The sequence below is a fragment of the Nilaparvata lugens genome, chromosome 8, assembly GCF_014356525.2.
Source record: "Nilaparvata lugens isolate BPH chromosome 8, ASM1435652v1, whole genome shotgun sequence".
In the NCBI taxonomy this organism is placed as follows: Eukaryota; Metazoa; Arthropoda; class Insecta; order Hemiptera; family Delphacidae; genus Nilaparvata; species Nilaparvata lugens.
Window position 1 is genome coordinate 25,000,254 of NC_052511.1, and position 26,051 is coordinate 25,026,304.

General features: G+C 34.4%; 1 protein-coding gene across 3 annotated transcripts in view; it reads left to right on the forward strand.

The window, feature by feature from the left end:
- Nucleotides 1-26,051, forward strand: part of LOC111047750 — a 90,176-nt gene that overhangs the window by 20,460 nt on the left and 43,665 nt on the right. For all 3 annotated transcript variants that reach the window (XM_022333579.2, XM_039434320.1, XM_039434321.1), the window contains 2 exons: nucleotides 722-854; nucleotides 6,087-6,311. In XM_022333579.2, coding sequence (XP_022189271.2) covers nucleotides 724-854; nucleotides 6,087-6,311 — 356 coding nt within the window. In that variant the 5' untranslated portion in view covers nucleotides 722-723. The remainder of the gene's footprint in view (nucleotides 1-721; nucleotides 855-6,086; nucleotides 6,312-26,051) is intronic.

The window sequence follows — 26,051 nt, forward strand, 5'->3', positions numbered from 1 at the left end:
TTAACACATGTAAAAAAGTTATACTTTTTCTTTGAACTTTACCGACTTCGTGCGGGAAAGGAAAAACTTGTTATAAAACACGAAATTATGTTATAAAACACCAAGTTACATTTAATAAGTTACATGAATTTATAACATTTTTGCTAAAGTTGTTATATAACCATAACGTTTTATAACAAAGTTACACAGTTTAAACGTAGCTAAAGGAAAACTTGTTATATAACACGAAATTATGTTTTTTTTTTAAACACGAAGCTACATGTAACAAGTTAAATGAATTCATAACATTTTTGTTAAATTTGTTATATAACCAATGTTTTATAACAAAGTTACACAGTGAAAACGCAGCTTTATAGATTCTATTAGATTGAACATAACTTATATAGGCCTATCATACACATGATGAACATATGTGTTTGTCAAGTTCTGTTCAATCTAACAGAATCTATATGGATTAAGTTATCAACATTTTGTTTATAACTTTGGTGTAAACCCAGCTTTAATGTGAAGTCATAATGAATCTAATAATATCCAATCACCTAGTGTTTTTATCTAATAGGTACCGTATAGATTTCGAAAGCATATTATTACTAGATGTTGGTTATTCATCATGTCTAATCATCATACAATTAAAGAAATTATACCATTACATCATTCATGAAGATTTAATATTATTATTTTTTAAATGACACCAATAACATGTATATGATGGAAATTACAGGAATGGCGGAGCAGGGGCAGCCAGTCGAATGTATGCCGTCTATTAAGATACCCGGTAGGAGACCCGGCAGCTTTGTGTATGGTGATGGCAGAGGTTATTATTACCACAGCGAAAAAGTTCGTGCGAAATTAAGGTAAACAATCCATTTTTAGTTAATCAGTTTACTATGCATTTGTATATTGAAGTCCTAAGAACCTACATTGAGTAGAACAGTCGACAATCTGGACTGATTTGGACCTTATCCCAACCGGATTATCGAAATCACATTGAAAAATGGGTAACACGCACTATTAAGGCTGTGCAAAGGCTAAAAATAAACTTTCTACTGGTGATATTTTTCAAAGTTTTTTGATTTACTGTATATTATCAAGCTATCAAAATGGAAAAGTTTTCTCAGGAAAACATTTTTTTCCGATCATTACTTTTTGAGATATGAGCGCCTAAAGTTTAAATTTTTGGAACAGAACATTTCAAATTCGGTAAGAAATAAATCCATGAAATTTAGAGAATAAATATTCTTCATGGTATTGTTGATCTTGTGAAACAAAAATGTTATGAAAATATACATTTTTAAGAAATTTATTCAATTTAATAAAAATGACCAAAAATAACATTTTGTGAGTTATTTTTGTTCATTTTTGGTAAATTGAATAACTTCAACAAAAATTGATATTCAATACCATGAAGAATTTATTCTCTGAATCTCATGCTTTTATATCTCTTACCGAATTTGAAATATTCTGTCCCAAAAAATTAAACTTTAGGCACTCGAAAAGTAATGATCGGAAAAAATGTTTTCCTGGGAAAACATTTCCAGTGTTTACAACTCTTCAACAATGCATCAAGGAAATGAATACTGACAATTTTAGGAATGTAAAGTATTCAATTATCTTTAATTTTATTTATCAAATCACTATTTAATGCGTTATTTCAAATATTATAGCAGCTTATAGAAATATTCAGTACTGCAACAAGGGTATACACTCAATTTGGTAACCCCACCTTTAAGACAGGGGTTATGGATGAGACCTGATCTAGCTTATTAAAGCTGGGTTTTTGTTTGCGCGTTAATGCCGTCGTCGACCACAACATGGAGAGAATCTCAGATTGGGTAGATTTCAATTTGTCTACATAACCTAAAAGATTATCATTTATCATTTATTCGTGGACATAATCACAAATCATATAAATATGATTAGGAAGGAACAACAGGCTTGGCCCAAATCTATTCCATTCCCAAATTTTGATAAATTAATAAAATGTCCAAAAAATAGGTTATGTTTCTACTGTAAAAGATTCTAGTTCAATTTTCGTCCAAAAATGAATATAAGCTAAACATTTTGAATTTAGAGAAATTAAAACACCAAACTATATTTAAATATAACACTCAATTATCACTTCTTATTGAATTAATCAAGTTATTTTATAAAATTTTGAACCCAAAAATGCAAACACAACTTCTCTCACTAAGCACAGCTGTTTATGTTCAATTATGTTTTAATGGTGCAGGTTGAGCTTATACTTTTAAATGGCAATATGTTGATATTATTAGAAATGTTTTATTCTTTAATAATAAAGACAAATAATGAAAAGTTATTTGATCAGATGTTTTAGCGCACTTGAAATTTGGACAATATGAATGTCAACAATGCATGTCGTCGTCGACTGCGGAAATTTACGCACAAACGAAAATTCACCTTTAGATCCTCACCCTGTCGTGGTTGACGACGGTATTTACACACAAACGAAAACTCAGGTGCGTACAGATTTACGCGCCGCGAAAACGAGCAATTCGCTTTTAATCAGCTGATACCAAGCTTTTTATATCTATATCTTACCGCTTCAGTACAAATACAGATATAGCCTATAATCAGCTGATGAAAAGTGAAATTCGCGTGTTTATATGATTAATATCGGGGCACCGAGCTTCGCTCGTTATTTTTATTTATTGATAAACAGAATAGTCCGGGCGCAAATGTCATTCCGTGGTCATTTTTTAGTAACAGCCATGGAAGATGTCTCAATTTCTTCGTTAGGTCTAGCATAATAAGGATCGTGATGATGATAAGTCAAAATCACAGGCAAACACCTCGGAAACAAGATGGCCGCCAAAATTTTCAGGGTTTTGCTATATCGCTTGTATTCTAATAACCGTTCAAGATATTCAACCGTTTTTTCAGACGAAAATATTTTTAAAATCTTCCTCTACAATTTTTGTTTCATAAAATTTTCCCCTAAAACGCATATTTTTTTTTAGTTATAACCATCAAAAGCCCAAAAAAACCTTTTTCCAAATTTGTTCAAATTTCATTACATTATAACTTTTTTTGTGAAAGAGATACAGAGAAATTTTAAATCTATGAAATTTAGAGCGTATTTTCAACTTTGGAACGATATATCTTCATGTGCTGTACGTCAAAAAATGAGTTCTCCAGCGCCCTCCAAAGAAAACCGTGCAAGATTTCTGGTGCGTTTTTTCATAGGCATGAGGTAACAAGCTAGAACTATAAAATCGATTTTTTCATGAATACTTTAAGATAGAGACTTGCAAATGGTCTCAATCTCTTCGTCACAACAATACGAATAAGAATATTGATGATGGAAACAACGAAGTTATTCGACATCATTGAAAAATACTAGATGGCGGTCATTATTGACATAAATTTTTATATCGCTTGTTATTCAGTTATTGTGAGAGATATTGGATTGGTTTCACCACCAAAGTGTTTAGAATTAACCAAACAATGATGTTCTGGAGAAACATCTCATTTCGACCACTCTTTCCATTATATATTCAACTTCAAAAATTGGAACATACATTTTTCGGCGACAATATTTTACTTTCCACTCTGTATATGTATTCGCAGTAGACAAATACTAGTATTATTGGCACAGTGCTGTAGAATATTTCCAAAGCTTCAAAATTACATCTGGTTGGAGGTTGTAACTTCATATTTTTTACGGCTGGAGCGTCATCGGAAAAATAGTAAAAAGTACTGTTTGCAGCAGAAAACACGCTTTTTCCACCAAATGCCAATCCCAACAATTAGAAAACCCTGTAGCTCATGACTTCTGAAAGGTAAAGACTTGGGAATGGTATCAATCTCTTCATAATAATGTGTAGAAAGAGAATATCCATGATTGCAATCTTAAAAATGTTTGTCATCATGAAAAAAACAAGATGGCTGAAAAAATATGTCGATTTTCAAGAAATTGTTTGTAATTCTAATAGTGTCGAGGATATCGGATCAATTCAGCCATCTGGAAGCACAAAAATAATCATACTACAATATCCGGAAGATTCATCCAATTCCACCAACTTTTATTATGGTGAATATTCCAAGTTTTTGAAGTTGAATAAATGATTGAAAGAGTGGTCGAAATAAGATGATTCTCTCGAACATCATTGTTTGGTTGATTCTAAAAACTTTGGTGGTGAAACCAATCCGATATCTTTCATAATAACTGAATAACATATTTAAAATAATAAAATATTCAACATAATAAATCTGATATAAAAATTACTGTCAATAATGACCGCTATCTTGTATTTTTCAATGATGTCGAATATTTTCGTTGTTTCCATCATCAATATTCTTATTCGTCTTGTTGTAACGAAGATATTGAGACCATTTGCAAGTAAGTCTCTATCTTGAAGTAGTCATGAAAAAATCGATTTTATAGTTCTAGCTTGTTACCTCATGCGTATGAAAAAACGCACCAGAAATCATGCAGGGTTTTCTTTGGAGGGCGCTGGAGAACTCATTTTTTACGTACAGCGCATGAAGATAAATCGTTCCAAAGTTGAAAATACGCTCTAAATTTCTCTGTATCTCTTGCACAAAAAAAGTTATAACGTAATGAAATTTGAACAAATTTGGAAAAAGGTTTTTTGGGCTATTGATGGTTATAACTGAAAAATATGCGTTCTAGGGGAAAATTTTATGAAACAAAAATTGTAGAGAAAGATTTTAAAAATATTTTCGTTTGAAAAAACGGTTGAATATCTTGAACGGTTATTGAAATACAAGCGATATAGCAAAACCCTGAAAATTTTGGCGGCCATCTTGTTTTCGAGGTGTTTGCCTGTGATTTTGTCTTATCATCATCACTATCCTTATTATGCTAGACCTAACGAAGAAATTGAGACATCTTCCATGGCTGTTACTCAAAAATGACCACGGAGTGCCTTATTCATGACATTTGCGACTGGACTAGAACGTAATTCTCTAAAATGATCGTGTTTATATTTCACATCTGGCTATATGTCATCTTATGAATTTCGGGGATGGAATATTTTGATTTTTAACATACTCACTCGCTCACTCACTTTTTTACTATCCACAGCTGTTTCAGCCAAGGATGAATTATCCTTTTAATGTTGTTCAGCTAGTTTTCCCAAGAATGAGACCTAGTGCAATCGAATCATAAACCTATTATGTTCCAAATTTCGTGAACATCGTTAGAGCCGTTTTTGAGATCCGTTGAACATAAATAACCAGATATGAGACTATAAATAACTAGATATAAAAATACAGAAATTGCTCGTTTAATATAATGGGATATGTTTATATGTCACCGGATCTCGAAAACGGCTCTAACGATTCTCACGAAATTTAGAACATAGTAGGTTTATAATATAAAAAATCGATTGCACTAGGTCTCATCCCTGGGAAAACTCGCTGAAGGACATTAAAAACATAATTATTATTCATCATTGGCATAACAGCTGATAATTTCGTCGTCTGTTGATGATGGAAGTGAGTGAGCGAGTGCATGTGTGTGGGACTGATACAAAATTATGACTCATGTGTTGAACTTTTATAATCATTCAATCAGGTACTTAGTGCCGGTTGCACAAACGCCGGTTAAATTTTAATCCTGATTAATTCCAGTAGAACCAATCATAGAAGCCATCTTTTTGATATGTTCTCTGATTTGGTTCACGTTAAAATTTAACCTGCTTTTGTGCAACCGTGTCCTTGTGAGAGGAATTTTTGCATTCCTCTAGGAATTAATCTCAATCCACTGTGATTAGATAGAACCTTCTTGTATAAACTATAAATATATTATAATTCCTTCTTTCGTAATTTAATTTTTATGCTTTTAATTCCAGAGCGAAGCTCGGTCCCCCGATATTACATTCAAAAAGGAAGAAGAAATGAGTCGATTTTGTTGTTAAGAAAGTCAATCTGTAATTGTTTAAAGAATATGTTTTACAAATTTCTAGTTGATTTATTAAAGCAATCAATAGTTATTGTTGAACATACAGACATACACCTACAAATGGAAAATGTAACTGTAGTCATCAGTAGGAAAACTCTACACTCTTTCAATAATAACCATTCTAAATTCACGTTTACAGAATGATGAAATGCATTGAGAGGAGGACGATGGGTTGCCGGGCTAGGGCTGTGATGAGGGTGGAGGAAGGATCACCAATCATGCTGACTCAGGCCAGTCGATCACACAACCATCAGCCCGATGACGTCAAAGGCGAGACAATAGCTATGTTGGCCACTTTGAAGGAGAGAGCAAAAAAAGAAGAGGAGCTAAGAATATCAGAAATCTTAGATCAGGAGATAGTCAGGTATAAAATATGTACTATTATCATGTAAAAACTAGTAACCCCCTGGGTTGGAGAACTCTCTCACTTATGAACTGTTGTATTGATATTTGAAGTCTGCAACTATACAGGTTGTTTAAAATTATGGAAACAGCCTAACATTCCATTACATTGATAATTTGACAGTAGGTTTCATCGGGGATACTATTCGAATAAAAAAACGTATTTTCTGTCACTTCACAATTTTCGCCCATCATCTTTGATCTGTCATATGAATCTAACTTCATTTTTTTAAATAGTATGGTTGTCATGTGATAGGCCAATATGATCTCTATACAGAATTTTAAGAAAAAAAAGGAATGGTGGAAACCACACATCGATATCTCAAATAGTTTCAAAGACATTTAGAAATAATAATAAATCTTACAAAAATGAAAGAATAAGATCATTGAAAATCTAAAAGATCGATACTATCTTTTTTTATTTTTTCAAGTGTTAGTAAACACTAATAGTATCTTCCGCTCACATATTTGACTGAAGCGAAGCTGAGGTCTTAGTTTCGACTCGATCGGCTTTTGTCTGTTTGTTTGTACCGCAGTTACAGTCGCAGTTATTGTCCGATTTGGATGAAATTTGGTATGCAAGTTCTTTGAAACAAGGCGCAGAAACGTATGTGTAACGATTTTTGGTAAGACCTCCGGTTTTTTTGTAATATTTAAAAAACTGTAAACTAACCTCAAAAGTTACTTTTTCGTATCTTTGAAAATACAGCAATTCATGTTCCTACTTTTTCGCATCCACTGTTACCAGGGCATGGTGTTCAAGTTGTTAGAGCGTAGTTTGATACACTGTGGGACCCAGGTTCAAATCTTGTTCCGACCAGATTTTTTTGCAGATGATACTAATTGTTCTATCTTATTCTAATAATATATCATTATAAAATCATTATTATTACTATATAGAATAATTAAATTCAATCATCTTATTAATATTATTAAATTGATTTATCAAATTGGATAAATTATTTAATTTTTTTTTAAATATCAATACATATATAACTATTATTATCTATGTTACAGATAACTCAACTATTTTAGTTGTGGACAATTTTTATAATCATAAAATTAATCAACTACTAAATCAACAACTATTTTAGTCGTAAGTTATACCCATTGTTATTGTATAGTAGCTGATACAGCACTTAGACTAGTATATAAGCTCTAGTAATTAAGATTCTTTGTCTCATTTCTGTATTTTGGGCAGTCACTATGCCGGTTTGTTTCTTGAATAAATCTTTTTAAAAAGGATGTCACGTGTTCCGTTTACTTAACTGGCGCCCGAACAAACGGGACCGCAGACGTTTCGGTAAAGTTCAATTAACTTTTTTTTTCGCGACCAACTGTCTCGAATCCAAAACGCGAGTGTAACTCCTCATCTGCGGCCTACCCTCATCACTCTGGAACCAAGTGCACAGCCTTCCATCCTGGCAGAGAGAAACAACACCTGGCGGCCCCTAACCAACAGAGAACCAAGCGACACGGATTCATCCACGGACGAGGACCAGGACGATCCAAGTAAGCTCTCCAAACCAGTTGTGAGTACCAAACAAAAGAACTTCATCAAACCCTCAAAACTGCATCCAGTCTTATCTTCAACTTCAGAGATTTCAAAAATGGCAACAATCACTAAACCTATTCCACATGAACTCTTGAGATACATACCTCATTACGATGGTACTTCTCACAAGTTACATCAATTCATATCTACTTGCGAAGACCTTTCTATCGGCTACTGTGCTGATAACATTCAAGAAAAAGAAGCTAATCACTGGATTCTTTTCAAAGCTGCTATGTGCAAACTTGAAGGACCAGCCGAAGCAGTAGCATTCAACAACAGTTGTTCTTCAATAAAAACTTGATAAAATCACTGAAACAAAATTTTGCTGATAACAGATCTGTACCTGAACTCATTGCTGAGTTGACTGTGATGAAATCCTATCAAAGGGAACATCCTATTGAATTTTTGAACAGACTTAATGAAAAACGTACAAATGTAATTACTAAGTATAAGCTAGATGGTGTTACAGGTTTACTATTAGAAAATTTGATTTGTCAACTGAATGCTACACTTGTAAATACTTTTGTGCATGGAGTTCACCCAACATTAGGGTCACATTTGCAAGTACTACAAGTACAAGACCTAGATGATGCTAGGAATAAGTTAATAAACGATTGTAGTATTGTATTACAGCAACTACGCTACAAAACCACTATTGAAACAATGAACAGGGTAGATAGTAGGAAACATTCCAACAACACAACAACATTTAGAAATCCTAATTACGAACAAAACTTTCAAAAACAATGGTCACACGACAATTCTTTCGAACAAACACACAGACCCTTCCAAAGTAGACAACAATTTTCACCACACAATGTTCAACAAACTAACTTTCCCCAAAACTTTCAACAAAATTTTTCAAATCAAAGCTTCCAAAAACAAAACTATCGTCCAAACTTTCAACAACAACGTTTTCCACAACAAAGCTTTCAGCAGCAAAACAGTAATTTCAAACCTAACACTCAAGTAAGTTCGTCAAACACAGTGTCTATGCGCACTCAAAGAACAGACCCTGTACAAAAATTGAAAACTTACAGATCACCATATGAAGTAAACTACTTAGAGGAAGAACCAGAAGATAACTACAATCAGAGCCCGATTGAGGCTATGCAATGTCAAATAAACACTTTGACTGAATCACTCAACAAACTCACGAACCATTTTTTAGAGTCAGGCCCCCAGTTTTCGGAGGACCCCCCAAGCGACTCGACTTGAACATCTTAAACAAATCTCTTCTCTACTTTCTCGATCAAAAGAAAAGAAAATGGCTAGTAGACACAGGATCTGCTAAAAACTATATGCATCCATCATTGGTCTCTCCTGAGATCACTCGATACAAGGAAGACTTTATTGTAAAAACTCCTAATGGAGAAAGTAAAGGAAACGAATATATTTTTTCAAGACTGAAAATGTATTTTCACAACCCCATAGAATAAAGATGTATATACTTGATTTCTCCACTACAGTATGACATACTTCTTGGAAATGAAACTTTACGTGCGTTTAAGATGAATGTAAACTTTGCTAATGATAAACTTGAATATAAGGATGGAATGAAAGAATTGTTGTTTTTGCTAGATAATAAGAGTGTTACATTACAACCAGGCTACAACGTGATCTCAATCCCGGTTAAGTCAGCCCCAAATGTAACAACAGGATTAATAAAGAAGTGAATACAGATGTATATACTGTTGAAGAAGGTATTGTAGAAATCACTGATAATAAATGTAAATGTGTTGTTTTTTCAAATGAGCTTCTGACTATCTATCCGGAGCCCATGGATGTAGAAGATGTAGAAGAAATTATAGAGCCAAAACAATTCACGACCAATTGTCCTGAAAACTTGGCAGATATAATTCAAGATATACCATCTCTATTACGAACAAGTCACATGAACGAGGAAGAAAAACTTAAAATAATTAGCCTAGTTCAGCAGTTCCCTGAAATAATAAAACGAGAAAATGATCCCTTGAGTAGTACAAATTTGCTAAAACATACAATCAATACGAAAGACGATCTTCCCGTCTACACAAAAAACTACAGATACCCACAGATTTATAGGGAAGATATTGAATTTGAAATCGACAAACTACTAAAAAACAAAATTATCCAACACTCCAATTCGCCATACAACAGCCCTATTTGGGTGGTTCCCAAAAAACCTGATGCATCAGGCAAGCGGAAAATCCGTATGGTTCTAGATTACCGTAAATTGAATGATAAAACTATTGATGATAAATTCCCCCTACCCAACATTGAAGATCTGTTTGGCAAAATAGGCAGGGCTACATACTTTTCAGCCATTGATCTGGCCTCCGGTTTTCATCAAATCCAAATGGACCCGCAATCCGTACCTAAGACAGCTTTCTCAACAGAGCACGGACATTACGAGTTTTTACGTATGCCGTTTGGGTTAAAGAATGCACCCCCTACGTTTCAGAGGGCCATGAACATAATTTTTTCAAGAATGACCAATGTACTAGTCTACATGGATGATATAATAATTTTCTCTGATAGCCTTGAGGAACATTTAAAGCATTTGAAATCGGCATTTACGAAACTAAAAGAACACAATTTGAAAATTCAACTTGATAAAACTGAGTTTTTCAAGCGTGAGTTGTTGTATTTAGGGCACATCATTTCGGAAAAAGGTGTGATGCCTAACCCCTCTAAAGTTGAAGCCATAAAAAACTTTCCAATCCCTAAGACCGCCAAAGAAATCAAACAATTTCTTGGACTGACCGGTTACTATCGCAAAATGATTAGAAACTATGCTAAAATAGCTAAACCACTCACTGCTGCTTTGAGAAAAGATGTAAAGATCAATCCCAATAGCAAGGACTACAGGGAGGCTTTTGAAAATTTGAAACTAATGTTACAAAACAGCCCCATCCTACAATTACCTGACTTCTCGAAACAGTTTCTTGTCACCACAGACGCGAGCAACTTTGCCATCGGAGGTGTATTGTCCCAAAAGTTTGATGGTAATGACCTCCCAATAGCCTATGCATCACGAACACTTAATAAGAGTGAGGTTAACTTATCGACTATAGAAAAAGAGCTACTTGCTATTGTATGGGTATGCAAACATTTCAGACCATATCTATACGGACGAAAATTTTTGATTCAAACAGACCACAAACCTTTACAATGGCTTAGAAACATAAAAGAACCTAATTCAAAACTACTCAGATGGAAGTTACTTTTAGATGAATTTGACTTTGAGATTAATTACGTGCAGGGAAAAACCAATCACGTGGCAGATGCACTGTCCCGCATACCCTCGCAGCCCATCAATTTAATGGACAACGATGATAATGACTTTTTAGGCTTCGGCAACGAAGACCTACCCTTTCATGGCTTTGACGACATAAACATAGACGATTTGATTCAGTTGAATAGTAACGATGACCCACCACCGATAGATGATCCTAATGGTTATCTTGATGACATCGCGAATGCTTTAACTCGATTCAATAACCAAGATGATGCTAATGCTAATACTTCTGAGCCCCATGATATGGAAAATAATGATTGTGGTACTGGTAGCTCTGTTTTCGATATGAATGACTATATTCTTCTTCGTGAAGACAATGCCGATCATACCGATACTCATCAACCAACTAAAGAAATTGACGACAATGCTTTACCAATTCATAATGACACTGACAGCCTTGTGACAATTCATTCAGCAGACAGTTCAAATGAACAAATTCAGATAGTAGACGACGATAAAATATTGAACGTTGAACATAATCAGATACTTATTGAACGCGGAAACAAAACACCTACCCTTCAGAAAATTTTTGATAAGAACAGACTCCTTCTCTGTTTTCAAGACCCCTTAGATTTCGAACACATAAACAAATTTTGTTTAGAATACCTGAAACCAAATACCACGTATGGTGTATATTGTTCAAAAGATGGTTTATTGAGTAATCATTACGAATCAATGTTTAACAACTTTGCTAAAGTCATTAAAGAAAGTTTCAACTCAGTTAAGATTAAGCGGTATAAAAAAGTTAATCTTGACATTACTGATCCCGACGAACAAAAAGAAGTAGTTTCCAATTATCATACTGGAAAAACCTATCATAGAGGAATTTCAGAGAGTTACTCACACATTGACCGTGATTGCGTTCAATAACACACTCAATTCCACCTTAAAAATGACAACACCAATGGAAATAACATTCGGCATCTCTGAGAATTCTTTTCTGAATGACACTACAGAACAACTTATCACTGAAGAGCGTACAAAAGAGTATCATGATAGGTTACAGCTTATACATAGATTGGTAAAAGATAAGGTAGAGATGGAAAAACAAACTAGGACAGAATTATTGAATAAGAATAGGGAATCAGACGTCGAAATCCCCGAAGCCCCGTTTATTAAAACAACCTTCAATAAAAAGAACAAGCCAAAATTCTTCCAAGTACAATATGATAAACAACAAAATGTTGCTACAAATTCCAGAGCAATTCAAAAACGACCATTCAAAATCCATCCTAATAGGATGAAACGACCACGGAAAATAGTTGAAAAGAAAAATAATAAATTTGTTTCAGAATGATCCTCATTCTCCTGCTGCTGGTCCCAGCAATGTCGTATAAAGTAACGGACTTGACCAAATCATCTGGCATTACACCAGTTCGAGTACAGAACTCCTTCATTATAAATGGCACATACACATACATGCACAACATAAACATTACACGACTACATGTTGAACTAACACATATTGAAGACTGTAAACCTTTTAAGAGCTAAGGATAGTGATAAGAATCGTTGTAATATTTTACGTTTGTATTTAGATGATATTAAGTTAAAATTTGATCATATCATATAAATAATCTTAGAATTAAGAGAGGTCTCATAAACGGACTTGGTTCCGCAATAAGCTGGATTACAGGAAATATGGACTCTGACGACAAAGCGAAATATGACAAAATTTTAGAGAAAGTGCAAGCAAATGAATATCATTTAGAGCATAATGTCGAAAATCAATTGTCAATCAATAGAAACTTGATACACAAATTTAACAATGGGATTGATGTCATTCATGCCAACAATGTCAAGCTGAAAAATTATTTTAATTCAATCACCACTCAATTCACTTCAATAGAGCTAACTCAACAACATTCTTTCTTATTCAACACATTGACTCTCATAAAAAATAAAATAGACGATATTATGGTGAGCTTAGAATTTTGTCGACTAAACATAATCCATTCAAGTATCTGTCTAGAAACGAATTGTCTTTATTAATTCATTCGGCTAAATTGTCTCTCATTTCTGATGAACCCGAAATTTTGTGGCAGCTAGGGTCTGCACATTGTCATGTGAAAAATGATTTCATTACTTATTTATACAATTGCCTTTGTATTCTCATGCCTATGAGACATTTTTTCTCCTATCTTACCCAGTCGTAAAAGGAAATGAGTTGCGAACAATTGTTGAACATTCGTCCTTCATAATTCGAAAAGATAACTCATTGTTTACGGGAGATTGTTTACTAATAAGAAATAATTATTATTGTAAGAATATGTCTAGAATAGTTAATAAGTGTATAAGTCAACTTTTAGACGATAAGGACCTTCATGATTGTAAATCTTTGGTTATAAGTGAGGCTCAACCTCATACATTCAAGTCATAAATAAATATTTAATGTTCAATATTACTACTTGCACTATAAGTAAACAAAATCAAAACATTACAATTTATCCAAGGAAGACTCAATTACTGAACCTTGAAGAATCAGAAAAGCTGTTTAATTTTTTAGAACCATACGTTTATTGGGAAAGCATTGTATCCTTACCCTCAGAACAACCTGCGAGAACACTATATACAAATCTATCTTTCGACTTGATCCATAAAGCTAATCTAAATATAGAACCACTAGAAATTATAGAGGATTTTACAGCTGAAAGCAATTACCTACTTCATTATATTCTTATCCCAATTGGAATTTTTGTGCTGTTGATAATAATTGCAGTTATTTATTACAAATGTAAAATCTCATTGAAATTTTGTAATCGAAATATTCCTGATAAGAAAGAAATAGCTTGTAACTTAGGCGGACCGTACCTCCCAACCGAAACTCCTACTTGAAAAATTGTTCTCACACTTTTGTATTAGTATGTATTGATAACTTAGTTGAGTATTATTTTATATTGTTTTTAACCAGTTTTTGTATTTTGGGTCTTATCAGTTTTTGGTCGCTGAGGACAGCTCCAAACTTGCGGAGGGAGAAGTTATACCCATTGTTATTGTATAGTAGCTGATACAGCACTTAGAATAGTATATAAGCTCTAGTAATTAAGATTCTTTGTCTCATTTCTGTATTTTGGGCAGTCACTATGCCGGTTTGTTTCTTGAATAAATCTTTTTAAAAAAGGATGTCACGTGTTCCGTTTACTTAACTGTAGACAATATTTAACATCATACACATTTCTTTAATCTCCAACTTCTTTTATTCATAACTATCAGTTATTATTTTAGTTATTTTTCTAAACTGAATTTTCAGTTTATCAGGTACAATAATTATTGTATTATAGACATTTTTTGTGCATTTTTGTGTCGCTCTACAGTGTCAAGTCGTTTGTTTTCCTTTAGGTATGAGATCGGAAACCGATTTGTGAGCATTAACATTCTGCATAGGCATAACAAGCCATAACATTGTATCCACTTTTCATGAAACATATCGTTAGCAACCTCCTGTCATTGTCACCAACAAACTCATCTTATTTAGAATCATTTTCCATATCAATATCGTCTGTGAGACGATTCATCATCTAAATTGCCTACTGCATATTCCATTTTTCTGTCAGTTGACCAATTTCTTATAATTAATTAATTATTAGAAAAGTTGTAATATATGTTTATATTGTAAATATGGAGGCGATATAAAGGTCCTTGATATGTCCGGTGTCCCTGCAAACAGTGTCTCTAGCACTTTCGATGGAGAAAATACTAGATGACATGGCTAAATCTTCACAATATACTGTACTAACTGTACTGGCCCTTCTCATTAGATTGAAAGTTGTATTCATGAGCGAGGTCTACTGTTCGCAGAACTACTAGTTAACACTGAACAAACAAATTTGTTCTGTCGTATTTGTAATATACTCATGTAGGCTATTACATTTCTGTATAATTTATTTGTATCTTTAAATGTGTTTTTTTTAAGATATCGAGGTGCGTTTTCCACCATTTATTTTCTCTTGAAATTCTGTTCTCAAATCATGTATCACAAGACAACCCATTTGAAAAAATTAAATTGAATTCAATATGGCGGGTCTAAGATTGCAGAAAAAAATTTGGAAACTACAGAGAAGAATTTTTCAATTGGAATAGGAGACCCTATAAAACCTACTGTCAAATCAACTTTGGAAGAGAAATATCCATAATTTATACCAACCATGTATAATGGTTTATACATTTATAATAGTTTACAATGCAGAAAAGTAGGCCTATTATGTGAATCCATAGAACATTATTCATAGTTTATTCGTATGGGTAAATAATCTAGAATCAACATTTAAAAAAATTGAAAATCTCTAAACATGTAAACATAATCCCTAAACGTGTTGTAATGAAAAGTCCAAGTGACATACACCAAAACAGAGGTAAGTTTATGTAAAGAGCTATGTGAAGAGCCTATCATAGACATAAGCTATCTATTACCTAAACTCCCTAATTTGGTTCGTTTTTAAGGGGGGTTCTGTACCCGAAACCCCGAAATATAGATTAGGAAACAACCTTAGAAGTTACATATGGAATTAAATAGAGAATGTATTTATTCAAATGCTAATTAATATATAATTATTATTGAACGAAAATCCTAAATAAATGCTGCAAATCCTAAATAAATAATCTAGCTGTTAGCCCTGTTGTCAATGTCTGCAGTAGCAGAGGTCTTCGGGGTGATTTGCAGCATTTATTTAGGATTTTCGTTCAATAATAATTATAACCTTAGAAGTGATAATTTCAGTGTCAGTTAGTGTTCAATTTTTACAAAGACCTTAAAGATATATCTTTAAGGTCTTTGAATTTTTACTGTTTACGTTCACCCAAATTTTTAATCAGCTGCTCTAATATAATTATGCACTATTCAGATAAGCAACACCATACATCCCCATATATAATTATGCACTAAGCTTACCTTATCAGCATTGTAATGCGTGTATGGCTATATGTGTGTATATAGGCATTACAATGCTGTATTTAGACAAGGTATGCTCCGGTAATGAATGCTGTTACAAACGAAGTTTGTTGGCGCATGCGCAAACGAGGTCATAACTTTACCGGAAAGCGAAATGGATATACGGATACCGTAACTGTAGACACAGCGAAAAATAAACAAGGTGAAGCCAGCCTTTGGAACACTGCCGAAGATATCTCACACACACAGACACGCGCACACACATACACACACACAAACACACACACACAGTTTTCTATGAAAACTCAATTTCCCGGGTCGCCATTTGAATTTGGTTGGAATTTAGTAATGGTTATAGGCTTATCTCCGGGAGCTGAACAAAAAAAGCTTGTAATAAATTTTGTGACAAATTTAGATGTGTCCCAAATATTTGGGCGAGTAAAGGGGTGCTGGGGGGAAGAATTTGGAAGTTCTGGAGGTTTTCCCGTAGCCTCCAATGTAGTATGCAACAGATTTGGTGATCAGTTTTCACAGCAATCTTATAGTTTTGGCTGAGAATTTTTCGTATTTGGAAAAACTTCAAATTTTCGATGAAAACTCAATTTTCCAGGTCACCATTTAAATTTGTTTGAAATTTAGCTATGATTATAGGCTTATCTCCGGGAGCTGAACAAAAAAGTTTGAAATAAATTTTTTGTGGGAAACATATTTAATGTGCGTCTGTGTACACGATATCTCATCTCCCAATTAACCAATCAACGGAATGACTTGAAATTTGGAACTTAAGGTCCTTACACTATAACGATCTGACACGAACAATTTCGATCAAATGCAATTCAAGATGGCGGCTGAAGTGGCGAAAATGTTGTCAAAAACAGTGTTTTTCGCGATTTTCTCGAAAACGGCTCCAAAGATTTTGATCAAATTCATATCTAGAAAAGTCATTGCTCTATCAACTTCTTCAAGTCCCATATCTGTGAAAATTTCAGGAGCAATGCACCATCTATGCAAAGTTTGATTTTAGATATTCAATTATCAGGCTTCATATACAATTTAAACAAAAAAATTCAATTGGAAAAGATTGAGCATGAAAATCTCTACAATTAATGTTCAGTAAAATTTTCACCTAAAATTGAAAATAAGCTTGAAATTAGAGAAAAAAAGATTATTCAATTGCAAACTGTTGGCAACTGTTGATTCTATTAAAATCATTCACTATGAAGAGATAGCAGACTTCGTGTGTCTCCAGCGTTATTGTCCTGTCACCAGCTGGCTCAGATCTTAGAAAAGTGGATTTGAGATGCGCGGGAACACTAGCGTCAGTTGATCAATTTTCATAACGGCAAGGAAAGTTGTGTGAGTGCACCACACCAGATTTTTTTATTTTCATTGAATTCATGTTTTGAACAATTCATTGTTAAGAATGATGAATATTGATAGGACCTGATAAATATTTTCTAATTAAAATAAAATAACTTCTGAAAAAATAATGAATAGATAAATACCAAGATTAAAATATTGTTGACCAATAACTCAGTACAACGATAATATATTATTCATTCAACTAATTCTGTACTGATAAAATTATAATCATTTTATTTTTTTGATTCCTCAGTATTGCGCTGGAACTCGTAGAGAACGGACGTATAGTGGAGTAGTAATAGTGTAGTGTAGAAATAGTGAGTCAGCAGTTTGTTCGCGATTAAAAGTGGAACAAAAATATTGCATCGAGTATCGGTCGTCAACCGCGGTATTTTATGCAAGCAAAGCGACCTGCTTTCGCGGCGGTAATATAGCTCCGTTCGCGTTTCCGTGTGCGTGATTGTTGATTACGAGTGCTGTTTGAAATGTATGGTAGCGAAATCGCACTATGTCCGACTTAGTGAAGCCAACAAGTTTTCCTGCATCAGAGCAAGAAGAAAGGGAAGCCACTAACGAGAGCATGGACACCAACAACATGGCAAATACACCAGAAATCCAGTGTTCACCGGATCAATACATAAAAGCAAATAAACTCAAATCTTCAGCCGAGCAGGTACTTTTCATTGCCTGGAAGGAATCTGATGAGAAGAGGAAGGAGCTAGAGAGAAGCAACGCCGAACTCTTGCAAAAAATGCAGGATTTGGAAAAAAGATTTCTCAATATTGAGAAAAAGATCCATAGCCCACAGCCTACCAGCTCAGCAGCCGAGAATTACTCGACAAATGAAGAAGAATTGGCTAAAGAAACTGAATGGATCAGAACTCGTACTAAGCGGGCTACCAAGAAGAGGAAGCTTAGCACCCCATCGCCAGAAATCAAAAATGAGTCTCCAAAAAAGAAGCAACAAATTTGAATAATAAAATCACTCCTGTGGAAAAACCAATCAGTGAGGAGGAGAAGAGGAAGAAGAAAGAAATGCCACCACCGCCAATCATTGTGGATGGTATTAAGAATCTGAATGTACTTCTTACGAGTTTGAAAAAAGTGTCACCAGCTGACAAATTTAGGATTAAACTGTTAAGTAAAGAAACATTTAAAGTAAATGCAGTTGATTCGGAAACTTATCGGAATATTACCAGAGAATTGATTAAAGATGGGCTCAACTGGCACTCCTATGAAGATAAACAGTCGAGACCAATAAGAGTGATGATTAAAAAGCTTCATCACTCTTGTAGTACAGAAATGATTCTGGAAGATTTGAAAGTAAGAGGATTGAAAGTTCTAGAAGTTGTAAACAAGCTGAGGTGGAAGACAAGAGAACCATTAGATATGTTCATGGTATCATTCAGCGCGGAAGAAGATATAAAAACAGTATTTGAATTGAAAAATATACTTGGCTGTAGAGTGGAAGTTGAAGCATTGAAGAAGGCCAATCTGATACCGCAATGCAAACGTTGCCAAGCATACGGCCACACTCAAAAATATTGTAACAAGGAGCCTAGGTGTGTTAAGTGTGCAGGTAAACACCAAACAAAGGAATGTTCGAAACCCAACGATGCTCTACCAAAATGTATTCATTGCGGTGAAGCACATCCAGCCAGCTATCGAGGTTGCACTGTTGCAATCGAATTGCAAAAAATCAGGAATTCTACTAAAACAAAAACTATTGCAGATTCACGAAAGAAAATCATTCAAAATATCCCACCAAAAATCACGGAAAATACAGAAGCTCACAATCTAAACAATGGTAGTGCAGTTAAGAAATTGACTTTCGCCCAGATTGTCTCAAAAGAAAATAGATCGAAATTGGAAGAGCCAAAAAGTGAAGTAGAAGAAGGCACCAATAATATTTTGCAGCTAATCTTGGCAAAACTGGATAGACAAGAGCAAATAATCACCTCACTACAATCTAAATTTCAGAAGTTAGAACAGAGTAGACTACTGAAATTCAAATGATTCATTCACTAAAAATAATGGAATGGAACGCGAATGGATTGTTACAACGGCAACAGGAGTTAGAAGCAGTTCTAGACATAGAAAAAATAGATATATGTCTTATATCTGAAACTCACTTTACAAATCAATCGTTTATCAAATTCAAAGGCTTTAAGATCTATCATGCTTTACATCCCAGCAATGTCGCGAGGGGTGGGAGTGCCATCATTATCAGAGACAATCTACAACATCATGAAGAAGTGAAACATGAAAGTGATAGAATTCAATTGATAGGTGTAGCAGTTCAAGCAGTAAATTATAACTTTGTTGTTGCAGCTATTTACTGTCCTCCCAGATATTCCATCAGAAGAGAGGAGTATTCGACATTGCTTGATATGTTAGGAGAAAAATTCATTCTTGGTGGTGATTTCAATGCAAAGCACGTGCATTGGGGATCGCGCTTAACAACTCACAAGGGAAGACAGCTCTTCGAAGCAATGAAAGAGATGAGGTGCGAAGCTCTTTCAACTGGTAAACCAACCTACTGGCCCACCGATACGAGGAAAATCCCAGATCTCATAGATTTCTTCCTGACAAAAAATATATCAGTTAATTATTTGCATTTAGAGGATAGTTTCGACCTTAATTCCGACCACTCACCCATCATTATGACTCTGAGTGATTCAATTCTACGGAAGGAAAATACTTGTCCAGCGTTAGCAAATAGCCGCACTGATTGGGATGGCTTCCAACAGATGCTGGAGGAAAGAATAGAATTGAACTCACCATTAAGGAACGAAGAACATATTGATCGGGAGTTGGAGAAGTTTGTGACTGATATCCAACAGGCAGCATGGTGTAATACCCCACAAATCAGAAGAAGAACCACTGGAAATAATTACCCTGCGGAAATCAGAGAATTGATTGTTGAAAAACGAAGAGCTAGAAGGAGATGGCAGCAATCACGTTCCCCCAAGACAAAAGAGTTTTGAACAATTTAACTCAAGAACTAAGGAGAGAGATTCAATGTATCAAGGAAGAATCAAGAAATAATGCGTGTCACAGTAGAAGAAGTGAAAAGAGAAATAAGAAATCTGAATAACAAAAAAAACCCTGGATTTGACATGATAACCGGCTCAGTCCTCAAACACCTACCAAGGAAAGCAATAGTGAAATTAACAAACATTTTGAATGCTTCTTTCAGACTAAAGTTCGTACCAGGAATATGGAAAGTAGCAGAGGTTATAATGCTACTGAAGCCAGGTAAAGAGCCACATGAAGTATCATCATATAGGCCAATATCATTGTTACCGGTCCTATCCAAGTTGTTTGAAAGGATTTTACTTAGTAGGCTAAAACCAATAATTGAGAGACAGCACATAATTCCAAATCACCAATTTGGCTTCAGAGTGAAACACTCAACAATAGATCAAGTGCATCGGATTATAAATGTAATAGAGAAGTGCTTAGAAGAGAAAAAAGTTTGTTCAGCAGCTTTCCTTGATATAGGGCAAGCTTTTGATAAAGTATGGCATGAAGGTCTCATTTTCAAGCTCAAAAAAGTGCTACCAAAGCAATATACAGATATATTACAATCCTATCTCACTGACAGATACTTTAGGGTCAGGCATGAAAGTTCATATTCTGATTTGAAGGAAATTAAAGCAGGAGTTCCTCAAGGCAGTGTTCTGGGACCAGTTCTTTACCTACTCTATACCAGCGATATTCCCAGCCTTGATGAGAATACTACAGCAACATTTGCAGACGACACAGCCATATTATCAGTAGACAGTAATATTCATATTGCAACAGAGAAACTACAGAGATCCATCAACAAAATTCAAGATTGGACTAGAAAGTGGAGAATGAAATTGAATGAAACAAAGTCGATTCACATCAATTTTACCAATAAGAAGGACCTGCCCATACCAATAACTATCAACAACCAAGTTGTACCATATGCTAATGATGCCAAGTATCTAGGTATGACCTTGGACGCAAAGCTTCGCTGGAAGGCCCATGTCAAGAAGAAGAGAGAAGAGCTTGGAATCAAATATAAGAAGCTGTATTGGCTGATCGGAAGAAACTCCGTCCTTTCAATCCGAAACAAAGTACTTCTGTACAAACAGATATTAAAGCCAGTATGGACGTATGGTATACAACTTTGGGGGTGTACCAAAGACAGCAACATCAATGTCATTCAACGTTTTCAAAACAAAGTGCTAAGGAACATTGTGGATGCTCCTTGGTATGTCAGGAACAGCGATCTTCATAGAGACCTTCACGTCGATCTGGTGTCCACCGAGATCCAGAGGCATGCGGAGAGGCACGAGGGGCGACTGCACCAACATGACAACGTCGAGGCGATCCAGCTGCTAGACAATGGAGGGTTGGTGCGGAGGCTCAAAAGGAGGAAACCGTTTGAACTAGTGTAGTGCTTGTTCAAGTAGTGTCCAGTGAAAGAGCAGAGCAGTGATTGAGTGAATCTAGCTTCTATAGTGCAGTCAATAAGTGTACATATTAATTAAACAATAGCAGTAAGAGTTTCTAATGAGAAATTCACTGTTCAATTTTTCAAGTAGTAATTTAGGATAAAAAAAATTAGCTCATTAGTCTTTAGACTAGATGGCTATAGTATTGACCAATAGAAAAAAAAAATTTTTTTTTGATTGATAATCAATTTCATCAACTAACCATTAATTGAATGAAACAAATACTTTAATTTCCATGAATTAATCGAATTATAAAAAATCCACAGTGTAGGTCATATCTAAATTCACAAAGAGTTCGATTGTTGTTGGCAAGAAACATGTTATTCAACGCAGAAATCATTGTTATTTTACTAAAAGATAGGGTAAGTTGAATAGTTTCCCTTTCAGGGGGAGTTTTGTCAGCCCACAAAACTCATTTTTCATTTGAAGAAATATCGAAAAGGTGCATAGGACCTTTATTTTTTGTTCAGCTTGCCAAAGTAGCCCTCATTTTAATATTAAAATTTTTGACTTATTGTACAGTGAGACCTTCATTCATACACATATTAACTGCATGCGTATTCATATTGCCGATACAGTACTGATAAAACTGTAGACGTTTATTAAAAAAAAAATGTTCTAGCTGAAAAATTAATAATCCATGCCACGTGTAGGCCTATACATTGCATCAGGAAAACGAAGTTTCAAAACTGTTTTTTCTAAACAGATGTATTCGAGATAATTCTTTGCTGATTCCCATTCACCATAATATTCTACAGAGTTTGTGAAATTGAAAATATTATTAATTATCAAAAGAATACTATTATTATATTATTATTAATAATAATAATTATAATTATCATTATAGTTATTATTTTTATTATTATTTTATAATAATAATAATAATCTGAAATCGGAATCTAATAACCTGAAATCTGAGACTGAGGGTTTCATACTGGCATGTCAAGATGGTGTCATCAACACATTGTCATACCGCAGCAGTGCTGCCTTATGCCCCAGGGGAGATTGAATCTGTTGTGGGGAATGAAAGGTGCGGAATTTATTGGAATTACTCATTCTCCACCACCAGGCTTTTAAGAGCCACAAAGCCTGATGTTTTCCTCCTTGACATCACTTCGAAGACAATGTATGTCATTGAGTTTTCAGCACCAGCTGAGGGTAACATTGTCATCAAAGAGGAGGAAAAACAGACGAAATATCAAGAGCTACTAATAGAGCTGCGCAGGCTAAACCCAGGCTACTCTGTGAGAATGGTGGTGTTGATTGTAGGTGTACTGGGGGGCATGAGACCCTCATTTTTGGCCAACCTTAGAACGATTCCAGCCTGTGAGAGACCTGCTACTGTACTTGCAGGTCGGATGCAGAAGGCTATCATTCTTGGCTCATTACTTCTACTCAGAGCAAACGATTTAATGGTAACGGACCCAGTATGATTGTTTACCACATGGACATGTGGAGCAGTCACTCTGGAAAAATCGCTTGTCACTCTTCCTTGGGGGTCGGAGCCCAGGGAAAGGGTTGTCAAGCAAAACATATTTCCTCAAACAGGGAATAATAATTTTTTCAATTTCAATTTATTTATCTCATTTGAGGTTACATAGCATCATATACATACAGTGTTTTGTTGCTCCACTAGCTTAGAGCTAATTGAGGAGTATTCAAATTTCATATTACATCATAATCAAATTCTATAAATACTTCTACTACTACTACTAAAAATAATAATAATAATAATAATAATTTTTATTCAAATTTTTCTCACATTACATAATATGATAGTTTACATTAGAGTGATCATAAAATAATAACATCTTATATTTTATCACATATGTCGTGAGAATCTATTTAGATCTCCATAATATAATAATAAGAATAATAATGATAACTGTACGAACTGAAAGAATTAATTTAGATCTCCTATTATTATTATTATTAAGATTTTGTGGCTACCCCATGAAGCTAATTTTAGCTTATATTGGGGTGTTGTTTAATACATTATTTATCAGATTTGCAAGAGGTTCATAAACATAATATAATTCCTTCTTCTTCTTGTATTAATATATATATTTTATGATGTCTACATTTATATGTTAAATTGAGTTATATGTTGATCTTCTATTCTTCTATTGATTTGTTATAAAATAGCTTTTTATTTCTCTTTTAACTTCTGCGTATGTGTTGAGGCTCTTGATGTGATTGGGGGATGTTGTTGAGGATGTTCGGTACGAAGTATTCAGGTATAGCCTTTCCCATTTCTGTGTAAAAGTCTGGTGTTCTATAGTGCAAGTGTCTTGTATTGTATCTATTTTCATTGGTCTGTCTATAATTATTTTCGAAGTAGTATTTCTGTAGTATTATGAATTTGTACAAGTTTTTGAAGTTGAGTATCTGTATTGCATTTGTGTCTAGATTCTGGAAAAAATGTCTTCTTATTCTGTCAGTCAGTTGAACCACTGGATTCACGATATAATTCGGAGCATGTCCATAAACGGTTATTCCATATCTTACTTGAGATTCCACTAGGCTAAGGTATACTGTACGTTTTGCTTTCATTGGTAGCAGATATTTTAGTTGGAAGTATCTATGTGCTATATACCTCAGCTTTTTAGCCAACACTTGTGAGTGAGTAAGCCACTTCATATCCGAATGGAAATGCATTCCTAGGTACTTCACTGTGTCTGAGTGTTTGATTTTGTTGCAGGTACACGGGTTGTTAGTTTTAAAACATTCGTATTTGTGGCTAGTTACTCTATTGTTTGGATCGATGGTATCTATGTTCAGTTTTGGGTTATGGAATACTATTTTTTTAGTCTTTGTACTGTTTATATGGATATAATTGTTATGAAAGTATTTTGTAATTGTGTTTATATCTCTCTGTATTTTTTCGGCTGCAACTGATAAGTTTTTATGTGTAGATAAGATTATAGTATCATCTGCATAGTTGTAGACCTCCCCTTTGAAATCACAGTTTTTCAGGTCACTGTTATACAGATTGAAGAGCAAAGGTGATAGTGGTGAGCCTTGAATGACCCCAAAAGATTGCGATTTTGGAGTACTATTGCTCTTCCCAATTTGAACAATTGTTTCCCTGTTACTAAAATAACTCTTGAATATTTCCAAATCTATCCCACTCACTCCCTTTATATTCAATTTCTTAAGGAGTATTTCATGTTGAATCGTATCGAATGCTTTGCTGAGGTCCAGTAGCACTGCCAAGGTCAAGCTTCTTCTATCTATATTCTTATTGATTGAGTATGACACTTTCTCCAGTAATTGGGTTGTGGACTTACCAGGAACAAAACCATATTGGTTTCTATTTAGTAGGTTATGCTGAATGGAGTATTTCATAAGATCATCATGAATGATGAATTCAAATATTTTCATTAGTATTGAGATTGCACCTATTGGTCTGTAATTTTGAAGATCTTTTTTCTGTCCGTTTTTATAAATAGGTTTGAGTAGGGTTGTTTTCATTTTCGTTGGGATTTTTCCTGTTTCAATTATTGTGTTGTATAGGTGAAGGAGAATTCTTTTTAGGTATTCAAAATGGTCTCTTATATGTTTTGGTTTGATATTATCATTTGACGTACTGTCATCACTTTAAATTCGGCAAATGTTTCACTACTAGAAAAAGCCCTTGGCTTATTAAGAATTGCTTTTATTATCATTTTTTGAAATGTAAAAATTTTATTCATGAAAACATCATACGCTCTTCCCCATACCACTAACCCATATTGCAGCACCGATTGAACATAGGCAAAGTAAAGGACCCTAAGTAATTTAATGTCTAATATTTCACGGACTTTTTTTTTTAGCATTACAGCCCAATATGAGCTTTGGCCGCCTCCACTACAGCTCTCCACGCTTCTCGGTCCTCTGTTAATTGTCTCCATCCTCTATATCTCATTTTTTGGAGATCGTCTCACTTCATCTTCCCATCTTATTCTCGGCCTTCCTATCTTTCTTCTTGAATGTAGCCTCTCCTTGAATATTATTTTAGGCATTCTGTTTTCGTTCATTCTACAGATATGTCCAAACCATCTAAGCCGCTGTGCCTTAATAAATTTTACAATATTTCGGCCTTTTATCAATGCCTCGAGCTCTGAATTAGTTCTTCTCCTCCACTCCTC